The sequence below is a fragment of the Protobothrops mucrosquamatus genome, unplaced genomic scaffold (assembly GCF_001527695.2).
Source record: "Protobothrops mucrosquamatus isolate PMUCROS unplaced genomic scaffold, P.Mucros_1.0 scaffold_294, whole genome shotgun sequence".
Lineage (NCBI taxonomy): Eukaryota > Metazoa > Chordata > Lepidosauria > Squamata > Viperidae > Protobothrops > Protobothrops mucrosquamatus.
In genome coordinates this window covers 334,543-353,532 of record NW_015386370.1, presented here as the reverse complement: position 1 = coordinate 353,532, position 18,990 = coordinate 334,543, and the positions used below count along the sequence as shown (strand labels likewise).

The following is an 18,990-nucleotide window of genomic DNA, read 5'->3' as shown; positions in this document are numbered from 1 at the left end:
GAAAGGGACTGGAAAATCCACCAAATGACTGTACCTGCCTAGAGCCAAACTTGCAACGTCTGTCCTGGGCAAGATCAAGTCAAAGACTGGAGACCAACGGTCCAGGACGGGCGTGGCAACTTTGGCTGACTTGATCTGATTGGGCAGGAATACAGTCTACTACCCAATGGTGGAGTCTCCATCTCAGTGCTGGAGAATGGCGGCCTTACTGAGATGGCGGCCTACCTCCCTACAGAAATATGACCACCCAGTATGACCACCCTTGTAGAAAGGAGTGGAACTTGTTTGTGTAACTGGAACTGTGCCAGCACCCAATCAGATTAATTCTCTTCACTGAATAAACAATGCAAAAAAAAAAAAAAAACTTTTTTTGAGAAAATTGAGGTCCCAAAATGGCCGCCGCGGCCTAAGCAAGGACCACGAGGCTCAAGATGGCGTCTGACACGGGCAGGGCCGGGGAACTGTTTCCACCTCTCCCCCCCCGCACTCTGAGGAGCCTCGCACGCCGATTAACAAAGAACGGAGGAATCGGGGAAAAATAACTTTTACTCAGTCCCCGATAATCTCCGAAAGCAAGGAATGGAGGAATCGGGAAAAAATAACTTTTACTCAGTCCCCGATGGCCTCCGAAAAATCGGCGATTGTCGTGGAGGCCAAGCGCGCGCTCGCGCGCCCCTCCGCAATCCAAATAGAAATTTTAGAAACTCACAATTGCTCGAAGGGGACTGCAGCCGCAGCCCCGCAAGGAAGAAACGGTGCCGAAGTCACTCCGGAAACCTCCCCCCTTTTACCCGGCACGAAAAAACGCGCCCGCGCCCACAGAGCCGCAGCCACGGGCTCCGTGAAAGCTTGAGCCTGAGGAAGCAACAGCCGAGTCCTGGCGGATTGAGGCCGGATCGATCGAAGGGAAAAGCCTCTCGGGCCGATTTCTTCCCGTTTAACAAGCCTACGGAGCCGCAGCCGCCAGCTCCGTTAGGCTAGAGGCGTTCCGAGTCCAACAGCCGTTGGACTCCCGTCGGGAAAGAACAGGCCCGTTCGATTCCCTGCAGGCCCAATCCTATGCAATAATGAGCAGTGAGACTAACAGCCGTTAGTCTCCTTGTAAATACTCACAGGGATCGCTGAGGGGAGGTGAGGAAATCGAATTGAGTGCAAGCACAGATGAATTTTTGAATTTAATTGGAAAGGGAATGGAGATCCACCACTGACTGTACCTGTCTAGAGCCAAACTTGCAACGTCTGTCCTGGGCAAGATCAAGTCAAAGACTGGAGACCAACGGTCCAGGACGGGCGTGGCAACTTTGGCTGACTTGATCTGATTGGGCAGGAATACAGTCTACTACCCAATGGTGGAGTCTCCATCTCAGTGCTGGAGAAGAATCTATACATACAGAGTAAGAAAAATTAGCATTATGTTCAACTGCCTATAACATATTTTTTCTGTTTTCATTCTCATAACCTATTATTCCATTACAAGTGAGGAAAAGTCTTCATTAACAACTATATTATATTCCAAACAGAAAAGAAGCCAAAGGGGAAGACACAAAAATTGGAAGAACATCAAAATAATTAATNTTGGAAAGGGAATGGAGATCCACCACTGACTGTACCTGCCTAGAGCCAAACTTGCAACGTCTGTCCTGGGCAAGATCAAGTCAAAGACTGAAGATCACGGTCCAGGACGGGCGTGGCAACTTTGGCTGACTTGATCTGATTGGGCAGGAATACAGTCTACTACCCAATGGTGGAGTCTCCATCTCAGTGCTGGAGAATATACACAGATCTACAAAACTTGTAGTCCACATACAAGAACAATTTGGAACTGCTGGTCAAAAAATATAGTTTCATAAAATTGATGAAACTGGCTCTAGTCCACAGAAGCTTCTGCCATCCATCCATCCATCCATCCATCCATCCAAATTTACCTGGACTGGGATCAATATTTGCAAGAAGTTCAAGATGGGGTCGAAGCCGGGTCAAATTAGCTGGATCACCAGTTCTCTGGAGAGCAATTGTTAATTCCTGAACACTCTGTGCAAAAGAGGCTGGGGTCTGCAACTTAACACATTCACATACTAATAATTAGAAATGCTTTCTGTCCACATAGACACCCCAATCAAACCCCATTGGAAAATACATGTTAGCATTATTTTCATTATTTGTGACTTGATATAAAGCACTTTGTGTTCCAAAATTTGATGTCTTGTCCAGAAATACTGCAAGAGCATTAATTCCTAATAATAGTAGAAAAGAGTATACAAACACACTAAAATAATTTTCTAATCAAGAAAAAAAATGGTATTGTAAGACAAAAGTGAAAAAAATGATTAGCCTCCTGCCCACTCCATCCTACCGTCTGGTTGCTCGCAGTCGCAACAGGGCAGGAGAGTGCCTGTTGCACCGCTGCCGCTGCCATGAAATGAGGCAAGGCAAGTGGGGGGCGGTGGAGCTGGCCCATGTGCCCTGCACCCACTTACCTCAGACCCCTGCAGCCAGCGACCTCTGCCGCCCATTCAATGACCTGGCTGCTCGCCCACCTCTTCCCTTTCACTCCCCACCTGAGCCAGACTACTATGCTACAGAGCAGGGCTTTTCAACCAGTGGTACGGGTACCACCTGTGGTACATTGGCACCTGGCAGGTGGTACGCGACCATCCTAGAAAAGTGGTAATGGGGGAGGGGAATGGGCTGAACCGGTGGTAGCACCGCACAAGCCTGAGCGAGAGACGGCTGGAGCTGCAGGGCTGTCAGGTCTCAGCGGAAGAGCCAGGATCAGTGCCGCATTCCAGCTGATCGGTGCTTCTTGGGGGCTGTCAGGGCTCAGTGGAAGTGCCAGGATCAGCGCCAGGCTCCAGCTGGAGCTCGGCGCTGATCCTGGTGCTTCTGCTAAGCTCTGAAGAAGCACCAATCAGCTGGAAAGCAGCACTGATCCTGGCGCTTCTGCTGAGCCCAGAAGAAGCGCCGATCAGTTGGAATGTTGCAGCATCTCCAGGGTCTTGTGATTTACATTCAGATGCTTGGCAACTGATTCATATTTATGACGGTCACAATGTCCCAGGGTCATGTGACGTGACCAAAACCTGCTGCAACCACCCAGCAGACGGGGGGGAATAAAAACCAAATACCCCCCACCCCACCCCCGCTGTCAATCCTCAACAGAAATGCTCACAATGAAAACTTCAAACAGGAGGAAGAGCGCTGGTGGGCAGGCAGGTGTCTTGCTCAGCTGTGGCTTGGGAGGCACTTTTTCAGTGCCATTGTAACTTCGAACAGTCACTAAGTGAACTGTTGTAAGTTGAGAAGTACCTGTACTTTTATCACTTTTTTTCCCTTTTTTTTGGTCATCAAGTTTTTGACACCTTGCTAGGCGACTGGTGGTACTCGGATGTTGCCATATCCTAAAAGTGGTACAATGGGTGAAAAGGTTGAAAAGCCCTGCTAGAGGATGGGCAGGGGAAGCTCGGTCGCCTTACCCAATCCCCCTCCCGTTTCAGAGCCAGGGGCAAGTGATGGCGAAAGGCCTCCACTGCCACCATGCATCAGCCGCGTCTGCCGCTGGAGGGGCTTTCTTCGGTCCCTGAAAGCCCTGCCCCGCCCTGCAGATCACATGCCTGGTAGGCATTTCCACTACAGGTAGTCTGCAACTTACGACCACAATTGATTCCAAAATTTCCATTGCTAAGCAAGACAGTTGTTAAGTGAGTTTTGCCTCATTTTACAATTTTCTTGCCAAGTTGTTAAATGAATCACTGCAGTTGTTAAGTTAGTAACATGGCTGTTTAATGAATCTGGCATCCCCAATGACTTAGCTTGACAAAAAGTTGCAAAAGGTGATCACATGACCTTGGGACACTGCAATCGTCATAAATACATGTCAGTTGTCAAATGCAGGAATTTTGATTATGTGACCATGGGTATGCTGCCACAGTTGTTAAGTGTGAAAAAGAGAAGTCACTTTTTTCAGTGCCATTGTTAACTTCAGTCACTAAATGAATAGTTGTAAGTCGAGGACTACCTGTACAAAGTTGGAATGGAAAAGATTGGAATGTGGTGCATTTCACATATAAATATGAATTTCTCTTTACAATTTTTATACATTTTTAAAATTGATTGAGAAACAAAAGGATAATGATTTAAAGAGATACTACCTTGTCAATAATGGACTGCATGTGGGATTTGTGAGACTGGTCTCCATACAGCAATGAAGACCACTGATCTGGAGCTATCCGCAAACCAGCCTCCATAGCAATTTGTACAATTTGGGAATCATGTTCTCGTCTCAGAGCTTCATATGTTCTGAATTCCTCCTTCAGTTGCATTAGGGAGGAATCCTCATCACGTTTAGTCACCTGGTGGAGGCAAAACTATTAAAGTAAGATAAAGTAATAACCCAAAAAAGTAAGTGTGCCTAATTAAGTTTCTCTCTTGCAAATGATAATTCTGTGGAACTTTTTACATCAGCCATTTGTGCAAAAGAAGTTCACAAAAACACAGACAATTAATAAATGGATATAACTACAAGATAAAGAAAATCCACAAGCACTTAAGTTCTTTTGTACCTTGAAACAGGAGGCTCTGTAAAGAAGCTGGACAACATGCCCAATGCTGGTTTTAGAAGCCTGAGGAAATCGTGGCTCCAACCTCTGTACCACAAAGAGAACCAAAACTTTTCGAGATAAAGCAGATCCATCTTCTAAAGCTAAAAGAACTAACTTCAGAGCTTCCTCTTGCATCGCTGGAAAATCAAGAGGACCATCACAGGATTAATATAGGATTTTCTTAAAGTTATTACAAATTCTACAAAATTAGCAATTATATTAGGAGTTACAGAAATCTCCAAGTTACATCAGGATTGTGGTAGAAAATATGTCCTTCCCCTAGAGAACAATTTACTTGCATTAGAAGGAACTAGACAATCTTCTGGTTACTAGTTTGTTTATGACATGGTTTTAAAAATAGGAATGATCGAGTGCAAAGACAAACCTACAAAAAAAAGTAAATACTAAAAACCCCAAGTATATTCTTTATTGCAAATAGTTCAACATAGGATTAATTATGCCACTGAATATTTCAGTCCAATACATATTGCAATATTTAATACAGGTAGTCCTCGACTTACAACCATTCATTTTATGACTGTTCAAAGTCACAATGGCACTGAAAAAAAATGACTTATGACCAATTCTTATTCTGTGCAGCATCCCCACAGTCACGTTATCAAACTTTGGGTGCCTGGCAACTGGCATGTATTTATGATGGTTGCATCATCCTGGGGTCTTGAGATTTTGTCATTTGCAACCTTCCTAGGGAGCTTCTGACAAACAAAATCAATGAGGGAAGCCAGATTCACTTAACAACTGCATGATTCACTTAACAATTACAGTGATCACTTAACAAAAAAAATCATAAAATGGGGCACAAATGACTTAAAAACTGCCTTGGGATCAACTGTGGTTGATCAACTGCCTTGGGATCAACTGTGGTTGTAAGTTGAGGATTCTCTGTAATGAATGAATAAATCAGTGTAAGCTGTTGATTGTGTTGCCTCTTGCAACTAAGAAATGAGCCTTGAGTGCTACTTTGTGTCCCCTAAGGCAGAACTCACCAATTACTGGAGGGGCATTCTGAAACTGAAGTTCATATGTCTGAAGGATACCCAGGCTACGGAAGGCTGCTAGGAGAGCTTTGGGTAACAACTAATTCCAAAAGTTGGTGCTGAATTGTAATGCTGAATTTTTACAACTAAATTAGTGGAAAATTATTAAATATTACTTTATATTTTTCTTGAAGTCTGAATTTTGTTAGTTTACATTTGGGAGACTTTTTCCAGGATTACTTTATCTGGTACTGCTGGAGCCTATACTGAATCTTTAAACAATTTAATAAAACACCCTTCTACTGTATAGCTGAACATTTAGTAAGACTTTAGTAAAACCTGTCAAATCTGTGCAATGTAAAGTAGAAATAAACCACAATATCATTAAAAAGAAATTGTTTTTTTTTAAATGCTTTAAATTGTTCAAATATAGAAAATACCGTATTTTTCGCTCTATAAGACGCACTTTTTCTCCCCCAAAAGGTGGGGGGAAATGTCTGTGCGTCTTATGGAGCGAATGCTGCCTGGAGCTGAAGCCTGAGTGCAGGGGAGGAGAGCATATACTGGCAGGGAAGCCTTACGTCACTAGGTGGCGCTCTAACACAACACCATCGAGTATTGCTAGAAAGGAAGTCGCGGAGAGGAGAAGGGCCGAGGAACTTCCTTTTCCTTCTCACCCATAGGAGGATGGAGGAGTGTTCTTCCCAGGCTCGAAACAGCAAATGGAAGGTGAGTGGAAGGCAGGCTGGGGGAGAAGCCTGGAGGAAGCAAAGGGACAAGGCTGGAACATGTTGGCTGCTGCAGCATATTCTTTCTCTTTCCAAATGTTATTATCCTTATGCTGCGTGATTTAAAACTGCTACCTGTAATTTTCTGCTGGGAGATGGGAGAGACTAAAATGTCAAGGCCTGGAGACTAAAACATACGAAGAACGGTTGCAGGAAATGGGTATGGCCAGTCAAGAGGAAAGGATTAGGGTTGACATGATAGCAATATTCCAGTATTTGAGGGGCTGCCACAAAGAGGAGGGGATCAATTTATTTTCCAAAGCCCCAGAAGGCGAGACAAGAAACAATGGGTGGAAACTAATCAAGGAGATATGTGCGTCTTATGGTCAGGTGCGTCTTATAGAGCGAAAAATACGGTAGGTAAAGCATTTCTGCTCATATCAGAACTGATCTTCTCACCGACAGAAAACCATTTTCCCTGATACATACCTGGTCCAAGGAACTGACAGCCTCTAGCCCTCACTGCAGCCCAAAGGTTTGAAGATAATTGCTGAGGATTCTGGTGCTGAAGAATAAGCTCAGTAACAGTTCTTTCACCCAGAGATCGTGCTGCACGCATAGCTCGGATCCGCCCTTCTTCTTCCACCAGCTGGCAATGGACTAATGTCACAAGCTTCCTTTGCATGGGCCGACTAAGCACACTCTGAGTTGTGCTGTTCAATCCCACACCTTTTATACAGAGAAAAAAAGTTGTTATTTCTGAATTTCTTGAGAGCAATGCAAAAGTTGCATACAATCTATTTGAGGCTAATTATTCAAATAGTATGCAAGAGTTAAAAATGTTATGGTATTTAGATCTGCTGAGGAAAACATTTTATCTGTACATTATTCTTCAGAATTTCTTCAAGGTACAATTTCGTCTGCCTTGAAATTTTGTTCATGTTCAAATTAACTGCTGTGAAACAATAACACCATTTGCTCCAGTTAGAAGTGAGCTGGTTCCTTTCAGGACACCAAATGTCATAAATACCACATAATACCATAAAAGCTGAAGGAAGGTGGGAAGGGAAGGAAGTATGGTAGGTTTTTGCGGGTTTTTTTGTTTTTTTTTTTACATTTTTTCAAGATTACTTGCTTCAGCACTTGTTTTCTTAATTGGAGATTCTTTACACATGTTGTTATACTAAAACATGGCAAAAGGATGACAAGCATGATTTACCTCTTGCACTGCTGAGTGGTTTAAGGTATAAGGCTAGTTCTTCCACACATTTCCTGGCTTCCTCATAATGTTTAGTATCTTCAGCACCACTGCGTAGAGTTATTGGTTGCTGTTCTGGCATCTGTAGAAAACGTAAGAATATTACAAATACATTAAGAAATGGTTACTTTTAAGTTTTTATTTCTCCCACCTATGCCTGCAAAACCTATGTGCAATTCCTCACTTTTCATTAACTGTCTATTCCTGTCTTGAAGGAGACAAAGCAGTTATTTCTACAAAAAGAAAAAATATGTGATTCCATACTATTTTATACACAAATACGTTCAAGACAGAACACATTGCTTTCAAAACTACAAAACAAGCTTATATGTTTGAAAATGTATGGTTTGTTACATTTGTTCATTATTTATTTTTTCTGTAATTTTTAAAAAACACACTTGCTTATTTGATGAAATAAATGTCAACTAGTTATAAAAAAAAATCCAAAGCAGGAGACCAAGGAAACATTCCCTTACTTGAGCACCCACAAGCTGCAGCAAAGCTGAGTTCACAGGAAGATGTTCTATGTCTGTATTGATAGTGGTCTGGTCGAAAGGACATGCTTTCCGATGGAGCTTGTTCAGGCACATCTTGCAGACTGTGTGGCCACAACCTAGACTGATGGGTTTCCGGATCGTTTCGTCGAATGTTTGTGTGCAAATAGGGCAGGAGAGAAAATCCGTCCATTGTGGAGCTTGTACAGGCATTGCTTCAGGAGTTACTTCACAAGACAAAATCTAAAGCAGATTCCACTGGAATCAAATTTATTTTGAAAAAAAAACTGTTTTTAAATATTTTCTGTAAGTACAGACAGTCAGCACATAGTGTGAAATATAACCTAAAAAGTAAATAAAAAAAAATAAAATTAGCTGATGCAGATTTTATGTGAAATATTACTGAAAAATAATTCATCTATTCTATACATAAGACAGAATTGGTGTATACGGTACAGTGACTTCCATTGCTTTCTCACGATTAATCAAGTTTTTTTCTGTGTTTAACAAAGTATTGTGATAACTCACTTAATATTGCTCAATCTTTTTAAGAGAAAACTATCCCATTGGCTATTTTTAGGAAAAGAGTTATAAAGTTGCCTCCCTGAGTTTTATTAAGCCACGCTGAAGTACATGCAAACTACAAGCTATGTCAGATAATAGTTTATTTTCTAATAACATTTTATTTAAAATTTTCTAATTCTAAGATACAACTGAACAAAAATATTCATGGTCAGTCCTTGAAGTTATATCTGTTGTGGTGGCCCCTTTGGTCACATTATCAAATTTGGGATGCTTAGCAGCCCACCTGCATTTACCAGCGTGGGGTGCCCTTCAACTCCTCACATCCTCTCATCTCCCCCCCTCCCACCCATCTCTGCCCTGTCTCCCTGTACTCTACAACTCCAACGGGCTTTGGCTGACATCTTCCTCCCAGTGCTGCTGGGCGTGCATGGCCTTCTTCCTGATATCAGATGTAGCTAGTAACTGCTTCTCAAAAGGCAAGGCCTGATTATGTGCCTTGTCAGCAGTAGCAGAAGACTGTAAAGGTTAGCTGTGGATGACACAGGCAGCAAAGTGCAATACAAGCTTGTTTAATGACTGCCTCATTTAGTGACTATTTGCAGTTACGACGGTAATGAAAATTTAACCCTATAACCAATTTTCTCATTCCCACCTTTGCAGGTCTGTAAAGCAATGGAAAATTGAAGCGAGATCATAAGCACAGTGGTTCCACCTAGCAACATCTTTGCTTAACAAATGATTTGCTGGTTCCAAACAAGAACAACTTGTAATATAATTTATGCAAGTTGCAGAATTCACATTTTTCAGTGTACAGTTTAGTAATAAAATTTCATTTTTAAAGTGCATCGACAATACACACAAAGTGGTACTTTCATTCTAATAAATAATGCAATTATGCTGGAACTAAACAAAATTTAAAGGGAATTTCTTAGTCATTAATTAATAAATGACACATTGTCACCCTTTTTATATTTCCAAAACTCTCTTTGGAAATTACATCCACATACTCTTTATTCAATGATTTGGGTTCTTTAAATTTTTCATTCTTATCTCAATTAACCTCCAATTTTTTGATCTTCACCTTCTTCTACATATATTCACTCTGTTTTCATATATTTATTTTGTGTACAATATGATCAAACCATGTCAATATACTTCTTTTATGTTGGTCACTCACTTTTCTATTCAATCTGTATTCATTTAGTCCACATTCATTCTTGGTCCTAAATCTTATTTTACTACACAAACCCTATCCCACTGCACTCTATTTTTTTTTTCATGTAGGTAAGCCCTATTGGGACCAGAATTTCCTGGCTAAATAATGCAGTTGTAAAGCACCTTTTTTTTAACAAAAAAAGCACTGAATATTACTTAAATGGATGGGTAACCCAATTTTCACCAATTTGCATTAATTCTGATTTGGACTAGACTAGAGTATCCTACTATTTTGCTAACGGCATCTATCTTTTGCATCAACACTGGAATAATAGTGTGAAGTTTAGAAATAAACGAATAACATTAAACAAAACCAATCTTCAACTGAATTGTGTACTTCTTAGATCTCTCTATGTTATCTAATAACACAAAACAAAGGTTCCGCTCAGATATTAAACAGCAAGAGTGAAAGTGGACATCCTTGTCTTGTTCTTCTGACTAGTGAAAAGTAGGAGAAACCACCCCATTTACACAACACTGCTAAACAAATGCCTGTCCACATTCAGAATATGACATCACATTGTATCCTACACCCTTTGCTCTGTGTACACACAAATGGACACCTTCTACAAATCCATTCATCTATCTCAAAATACTGAAACTTCTTTCCTAAGTAAATGCTTAGTTATCACTCTCATTCTTCAAATAAACCAATTGTTTTGTAGACTTATATATAGCCATCATGTTGCTAACATTTTCCTCCTGGATCATAATCATAGAGAATGTTTGTCCAGCAAAAATCATATGTGGTTCTTTCATTATCATTTTGGTCATTCAAAACTATTAATAAAGCTAAGATAAAAACTTTTTAAAATGGGGTTAATGACTACCACATAGTCATACTATAGCTATGGAAGTCTCACTGCCAACTTCGATAATTAAATATGACATGTTCCTTTTTTGCAGAGTTCTCCACATAATGCATACAATTAGAAGGAAAAAGAATTTTCATTTCAAGCTGATTAGTAGAACAAACTAAGTAGAAGAGGAAAATGTTATTAATTACTAAAGAAAATGTACTTTATAAAAGTACTCCAAATTTAGTTGCTATATCTATTATTTCCTTTGTTAATTTGTCATAAAAAATGAAACAATAGAAAAAGTAATTCAATCTATTTATCATAATATCTATATCTTACGATTATATGCAAATACACTAGACTATTCCCAAATATACAACATATCATGCAGCATGGCAAATATAATCACTTATATTCTGGCTTTTTAAGGGGTTAAAGTGACTGCTTATCAATGTTTCATGGCCAACCTATTTCTATCTAGGAATACAGACATATAAACTATGAGCTAATTCTTCAGGAAAATATAACCCCATCCATATCAAAATCTCTACTTCAACTTTCACAAGATTCTGAAGCTTGAGCTTTTTCAGAGAGCCTTCCCCCAATTTGAGCCTTCCCCCAATTTGAGCTGCCATCTTTTATTCTCTATTTTGGTAATGTTGTATTTACAATTTTTATACAAGTTTGTCTTATATTTTTGTATGAGCTGCCAAGAGTAATTTTTGTGGCAGCATAACATGTTAAATAAATACAATTTCTGATCAAGAGAACTTAAGTCTCATTTCATCACTCCTCATCTAGACTCCAGTTATTGAATGACATCATCAATAGTTCCCTCAGAGTAGACCAGGGGTGTCAAACTTGCAACGTCATGTGATGTGCCATGACGTATTACGACTTTTCCCCCATTGCCGGCAATGATGTGGGCGCGATTTCGGCATGACGCACCTGGCCCACAGTTTGACACCCCTGGAGTAGATGAATGGTATGAATGAATGTTATGAATCACCTCCTCCATTAATTGTGTGTATATGTTAAAGAATAGGAACAAATTCAACATCTGTGCTACATACATCAAGTCTTTAACATTTAAGGCTTGTGAGAACCTTTTCCATTTTTTCACATTCCAAGCTGTCATAACTTCAAATAGTTGTTAAATGACTAGTCATAAGTTAGGACATTGTATATTAAAAATCCCAAATAACACAAGTGGTTTTTAAATTTACATTACTAGTATTTAGAACAGTAGGATCATTTAGTTAAGACACAGATAAGGAATGACAATAATGTAACAATACAGGCAGTCCTCAGGTTATGATGGCAATTGGGAGCAGGATTGCCATTCACTAAATGATGTGGTCGTAAAGCATAATGTCATGTCACTGTATCACTTAATGACAACAATCCCAACAGTCCCAGTTGCTGTCATAAACTAAGATATATTGGTCATTAAGTTGGAAGTGGTGTAAGTCCCAGATAAGGAATATGCAGGGGTACTGCAGAGGGGTGGGAAATGCCAGGGGAGGCACTTCTGGGAAGGATGTTGCAAGCTGCGCATGAGTTGGGGGAAGGCATTGAGGGGGGAGCTGGTGCAGGCTGCATGGGAGCAGAGGCTGGATGATGTGACGCAGCATGAGCACAGGAAGGCCAAGGACCAATGTGAGTGGAGGAAGGCCAGGGGGACTTACAAGACTGACTTGCAACCTTCCCTTCTGGCTTCCCCATTGATTACTTGTGGAAAGTTGGCAAAGAAGGTTGCAAATGGTGATTATGTGACTCTGGGATGCTGCAACAATCGTTAAGCGCAAACTGGTTGCCAGGCGCACAATTCATGATTATGTGGCCGTACAGGCACAAAGTTCCAGCGAACTTTGGGGATCGATCGTAAGTATCAGTCATTCAGCACCATCACAACACAAAGATTATTTCAATTTTGTTTTTCACCATATACATAACTGCTTTTTAGATGTCTTGTTTTGTTCCCCATCACCTTTCATTGCTACTGTTTTCTGAATCTCAGAAGCAGCTATTTTTCCACCACTTCTAGTGAAAATATATGGTTCCACATATTTCTCAAACAATCTGCTTCATTCTAACAACTAGTTATCTTTAAAACAATGTTTCGTTTGTAATTGACTTATCAGGCAATTTCAAAGTTCTACCTTCAAATCTCAGTTGTTCCTTTTCCTTATAATTTCACCTCTCCAGTCTTTCTCAGTTCCTCAGGTCTATTTGCTTTTTTCTCCCCACTACTGACACCCAAAGAAGAAACAAAGGGCTGAGGGGAAACTTTTGTACTCTTCTTTATTTTGTGCTTTGAAGGATGAGAAATAAACAAAAGATGCACATACAGCAGAGAAGGATAAAATACTGAAGAGTACACCTTTTAGGGACAGAAACACTGTCTCTTTATAACCTGTTTTGGACTAATACTTTGAAATGAACTGAAATACTTTTTAGATATTAAGTCAGGCACTTTTGAATCTATAATTTATAAATATTTAAACTATTAATATAATATCAAATTTTCACATATGACACCTAAAAAAACCAATGAAGCATTCAAATTGTAAATGCTTCAAATTCAAAATCGTATGTCTGCAATAACTTTATCTAATGGAAGATATAGTGGGAACACTGGAGAAGGGACAGAAACTTCAAAAATAACATTTATTATCTGATTGATATTTAAAATATATTTGCTGAATAAATATATCAATCTGAACATGTACTCAGATACACGCCTCTCAAACAGAATGGCATAAAAGCATCTTTTCTACCACGTTTAAAAACACAAAGTTATAGTAACAGATAAATTTTACAGCAAAATGACTTATATTGCAACCTATAAATTCTACAAAGACAGCAGTCATAGACAATTTCAACTTAGTGATTGCATTCAGAACATTACCAGAGATCAAAGTTATAAGCTCTAGAGACTGAATGACATGCAAACACAGCCTGATAAACATGCCATCATTATCCCAATATAAAAGACACATATTAAGATGTATTATCCTGCACAAATCCTGTTTTATTGAAAAGGGGAATATATCTCCCTTCAGGGTATTTCTCACATGTCCATATGGCTAATCAGAGTCCTTGGTATTCCACAACTTTTGGAAGTAATTTTTCTCCAACAACAGGTAAGTTATCTCTCTAATTCAGTACAACAGCAATATGATAATCATCATCATTGCCAGACTCTGTTTATTCTTGAGTTCATTATAGTAATGATGTTGATCTAGTAATAAAAGATAGGTCACAGGATTGCTTGGAAATTTGAAGGTATTGTTTTTTCAGGCAGGCAAAGCATTTGATTTTATCTCAGATTGGTGATTCTCCCCTTCCTTTTTATTCCTTCATTTCTAAGTCTATTGTAGGAGAGGGAAGAGATTATTTTCTAACGGCATGACATGGAGGATACAGACTTTCTGTCATACTTCTTTGGCATGATTTTTTTCAGAGCATTTCTTACATCTGAGACAGTAATAGAGACATGACGCTTTTTCTTTCTCAATCGCTCAGCTGCCAAGGACACTTTCTTGTAGAGGTCGTGCACACAAAAATGCAAGATATTTTGTGCCTCATTGGTCATTCGGACACTGTCAAGCTTCATCTTCTGCATTTTCCTGGGAGACTTTCTGGAGATTTTCTTTCCATAGACACGTTTTGCATGCCTTGCACTTCTCTTTTCCACCCTAGGGTTTCTCTGTCTATACTGAGCCCTGTTTCTTTGCCTCCGGTATAGCTGCCTCTTTTTCTTGCTTCTCCAGGTAGTAGCAGCCATTGCTTGAATTTAAGCTTTAAACACCAAAACTCCCTGCCTGCCTCAAAATGCCAATGTCTTGTCCCTTGATGTATTCTTATATAGGGCTGGTTATTCAAATAAGTACCACATACAAGTCAGGTGATTGGCCAGTAAGAACAAAGGCCAACTTAACCACCTCATAATGACTTAAGTATGATCCATTACTGCTGTAGCTAATGGGCATAACAGTAACATTAACAATGTGTTGCAAGATATGTTGGATTGACACTTTATCAATTACGGTAAACTATCTTCTACATGATTCCAATTGATTCTTATTCTTGGATCATGCATATACATAATAAAAATAACCTCTCCCTGCAACCTTTTTGTGTATAGTTATTTGCATTTTTAATGTCTTCACTATTCCCTCTCAAACTGAGGTATGTAGAGCATACAGAAGCTATATAATGGTGAATTTAAAGCATTTTGAAAGACATTTAAAAAATAAGGCAAGCCATTGCTGAAGAAAAATCTTCATCAGGGTCCAGTCCAAGCTGGGAATAAACAAAATGGGGACTGCTTTAGAAAAAAGGTTGTTTATTTAGTTTAATGTCTAGTTTAATGAAGAGAAGTACGAGAGTGTAGCAGTGTTCCAGTATCTCAGGGGTTGCCATAAAGAAGAGGGAGTCAAGCTATTCTCCAAAGCACCTGAAGGCAGGACAAGAAGCAATGGATGGAAACTAATGAAAGAGAGAAGCAACCTAGAACTAAGGAGAAATTTCCTGACAGTTAGAACAATTAATCAGTGAAACAACCTGCTTCCAGAAGCTGTGAATGCTCAACATTGGAAGTTTTTAAGAAGAGAATGGACAGTCATTTGTCTGAAATGGTATAGGGTTTCCTGCCTGAGCAGATGATTGGACTAGATGACCTCCAAGGTCCCTTCCAACTTTATTATTGTTATTGTTAGTTGCCAGAAACTTTAGTGACAGTACATGTACAGTGACAGTACATACGGCTGACCACATGGAGCTGGGAGTGGTGGGTTTTTATATCTTCTTGGGCTTTTGTATTTGGAGTTGTTCCTGTGGCATGAACTTTGACCTGAGGTTCAGTGTGCCCTTTTTGTATTCTGATGGTGGTGGTTTAATCCTATTATATCCTAAAAGTCATATCCTGCTTCCCTGTAGCTGTGGCTATGTCCTGTGTTGGATGGGTGAGGGGCTGCTGGTTCTAGGGATCATTATCTTTCTAATCCCATCAGCTCCAAGCTTCCTGGCTCCAGTCTTTCTGAAAGGATTATCAAATCTGCATTTCTACAGACCTGGCCTGCTGAGTTTCTGGCTGGGGGAAAGGGAGAAGTTTCTGCCTTTTAGGTTTCTTCTCCATTATTCCTTTGGGGAAATATAATATTCTGCCTTTTTAATATTCCCCAAAATATTTCTTTCTCTGGTGTGTGTGTGACTTCCTACAATCCCTCCTTTGTGCCATATAAGTGTGGGTGACACACTTTGACTGGCACAAGATTAAAAATTGATCTCGTCAGGGACCTTCAGCGACCTCAACGCCAGAGGCCAGGCATACAGCAAGCTTACTGGGGGAAGCATCCTGTAGACCCGCCCCCAATCAAGCCCACATTTGACGGGGATCCCAAGAAGCTGTCTGTTAACGCTGCTAACATTGGATGTTCTTGCTCTGACAAAATATGCAGAGCTGTGTGGTATTTTTAGAGTTAACTTAAATGATGCTGGGAAGGGGTCAAACTGATTGGAGAACGTGATTTATGACTGTAAATAAGAAGAGGGGAATAAGGCTGGAATATGATGTGCTCACGGGAGAGGAATTTAGATCTTGGCATCCATCCATGCCGTGCCAACATCTTGTTACATGAATAAAGACTTTTTAGGATAAACAATGCCTGGAAGTTCTTTGAAGTGTTTCATTAGTCGGAACCATGACACTGTCCTTTTTCCTGAATCAAGTGTGGGCTCACATGAATCATTATGCCCATGCTTATCCAGACGGGGCCAGAATGGTTGACACAGTGGCGGTGAACTTAGAAGGGGAAGCAACTGAGTGGGTGACTGGCCTGTAGGACGAGCAGGCACCAGAGCTATGGGACTTCAGTCTGTTTATGCACGGGCTGAAAGCCAGATTTGAAGATGAATCCCAAGCCCTTCAAGCCAAGAAGGACATCCAGAATTTGAAGCAGAGGGGCCAGTCAGCTAAAGAATACGCAACAGAATTCTGAAGGGTGGCTGGACAGATCAGGCAGTGGCCTGACCGATCACTGATTCACCACTTCAAGGCCGGTTTGGACCATGATTTATTCCAGGCGTACACCTACAGAGGGATTCCTGGCCAACATCATGAATGGTACCGCCTAGCTATAAACTTAGACATCGAACTGAACCACTACCAAAGACCCACAGCATCAGGATCCAGACCAAGGTGAGACCAAGTAAAACGTTAGGTGCCCCAGCACCCCCCACCTGCCATGGCCACTGGGTTCCCTAGAGCAGGGCTTTTCAACCTTTTCACAGACTGTACCACCTTTAGGACATGACAATATTCGAGAACCACCAGTGACTTAGCAAGGTGTAAAAAACTTAGCGACAAAAAAGGGAAAAAAGTGATAAAGTACACCCATTTACCACACTTTTAATGGGAAACGTATGCCTACTTCTCTGCCATTAATCTTTGCATTCGTGGCTGGGGAGTGCTTATTGACAGAATTCAGTCAGATTCCAGCTGAAGACAATTCCTTTCTTTAGTTTTTATGCTTGTTGATGAAGAAAATGCCTTCTCGCACAAGTATGTGGAACCAAATGCCAGTAAGGCTGCGGCAGCTTTTCCCCCCACTTACGGGTACAGTTTTGCAACTTGGCTCCAGAACTCAGTCAGTGTTTTTTCAATAAAAAGTTCTTTCAAATTGCGGTTTGATGTCAATTCCAGAAGTGCTTCTTACTCTGGAGAGGAAAGGTCAGAATTGACAACATTGTCCATAATGAAGGGTGACACAACCCAACAAATTCTAGCAAGGAAAATACAACGCAAACTCGGTGTGCAATTTTTCCAAATGATTTTTGATGGCAGTTTTAATATCCTCAGTGTCAACAATAGAATTTAGTTCTATAAAGTCTGACACATTGGGAAATGATGAAATATTTCTTTTTTTTTACTTGTCCTATCCACAGGGAGATTTTTTTGTGGAAGGCATAAATTTTGTCTTCCATAACAAACACGTTATGACCGTGGCCCTGCAACGACTAAGTTCATTTAGCTTTTTAAATATGTCAGCCAAATAGGCAAGGCAGGATACCCAGAAGACATTTTCAAACTTTTCTGCTAGGGGTGATGAAACATTTGTCAGGAACAGGTGCATTTCATCTCGTAGCTCAAATAACCTCAATAATGTTTCACCTCTTGATAACCAACGTACTTCTGTATGAAAGAGTGCTGTGCTCAGAATCCAAATCCTTGCATAATTGCCAGAATAAACGTCCATTCAATGGCCGGCTTTTGATGAAATTTATTATTTTTGCAGCATCCTCCAAAGTCTCATGTAACACTGGGCTCATCCGTTTAGAAGCAAGTGCATGTCTATGCAAGATGCAATGATTTGAAACAATGGAACTGTTTCTTGCCTTAGCTGGTGCTATCACCCCCGAAGCTCTTCCTGTAATAGCTGCTGCACCATCAGAACAAATTCCTACACACCAAGTCCATAATATTCCATATCCACTGAAAAAAATTGTCGATTATTGTGAATATTTCTTCCCCAGTCATTCTGCCAGGCAGTGAGCGGCAAAATAATACATGTTTCAGTATATCGTCCAAATCAGGAACACGCAAAAAGACAATTAATTGCGCTTCACCAGCAATGTCAGTGCTTTCATCCAACTGAAATGCAAATTTTTCTGCTGCTGTGATCTTTTCCACCACTTGTTGAATAACATCTGTGGCCATATCTTGTATTCGTCTTTGGATGGTGTTATCAGAACATGGAATATTACACTTCCGGTTCCGGTTCGCGGCATCCCTAGTCGCACGGGGAGACTCGTCTCCTCGTCGGCTAGTTTTCCCTCCGCCGGTAGACCCTTATGCGGGTCGAAAGTTGCCCTGGAGGGTGCGACTTCTGTTGACAAGGCTTCGCTCGGCTGCGGAGGAGCGGCGGCTCCTCCAACTGTTCGAGCTTTCTCTGAGGGCCGACGGAGAAGGAAGATCGGCCAGTAAAATGGCCGATCACCCAGCTGCTTCAAACCGCAAGTCAAAGAACATCTAAGCATTGAGAAACCACCGTGGTGAATCCGGGTGAGGCTTTTTTTGGCTCCTCTCTTTACTCACTTTTTTTTGCCTGTAAGAGTTTTCTTAGAACTATTTCCCTGTCTTGGAAAAGCAGCTTCTATATGTTTGGGAAGAAAGCCGCTGGGGGAGATCATTCGTGGCTTTGGGGTGGATTTCCATCAGTACGCTGATGATACGCAGCTGTACATTTCCACCCCAGGCCACCCCAACGATGCCCTTGACGTGATGACCCGTTGCCTGGAGGCCGTACGGGTCTGGATGGGGAGGAACAGACTCAGGCTCAACCCTTCCAAGACTGAGTGGCTGTGGCTG

General features: G+C 40.8%; 1 protein-coding gene across 1 annotated transcript in view; it reads right to left on the bottom strand.

Annotated features, from left to right (window-relative positions):
- RC3H1 (ring finger and CCCH-type domains 1) overlaps positions 1 to 18,990 on the bottom strand; it is a 76,805-nt gene that overhangs the window by 35,814 nt on the left and 22,001 nt on the right. Inside the window, exons 2-7 of the mRNA XM_015832001.1 lie at positions 8,059 to 8,420; positions 7,544 to 7,664; positions 6,814 to 7,053; positions 4,560 to 4,735; positions 4,149 to 4,349; positions 1,926 to 2,058 (exon numbers count right to left, since the gene is read on the bottom strand). Coding sequence (XP_015687487.1) covers positions 1,926 to 2,058; positions 4,149 to 4,349; positions 4,560 to 4,735; positions 6,814 to 7,053; positions 7,544 to 7,664; positions 8,059 to 8,289 — 1,102 coding nt within the window. The 5' untranslated portion in view covers positions 8,290 to 8,420. The remainder of the gene's footprint in view (positions 1 to 1,925; positions 2,059 to 4,148; positions 4,350 to 4,559; positions 4,736 to 6,813; positions 7,054 to 7,543; positions 7,665 to 8,058; positions 8,421 to 18,990) is intronic.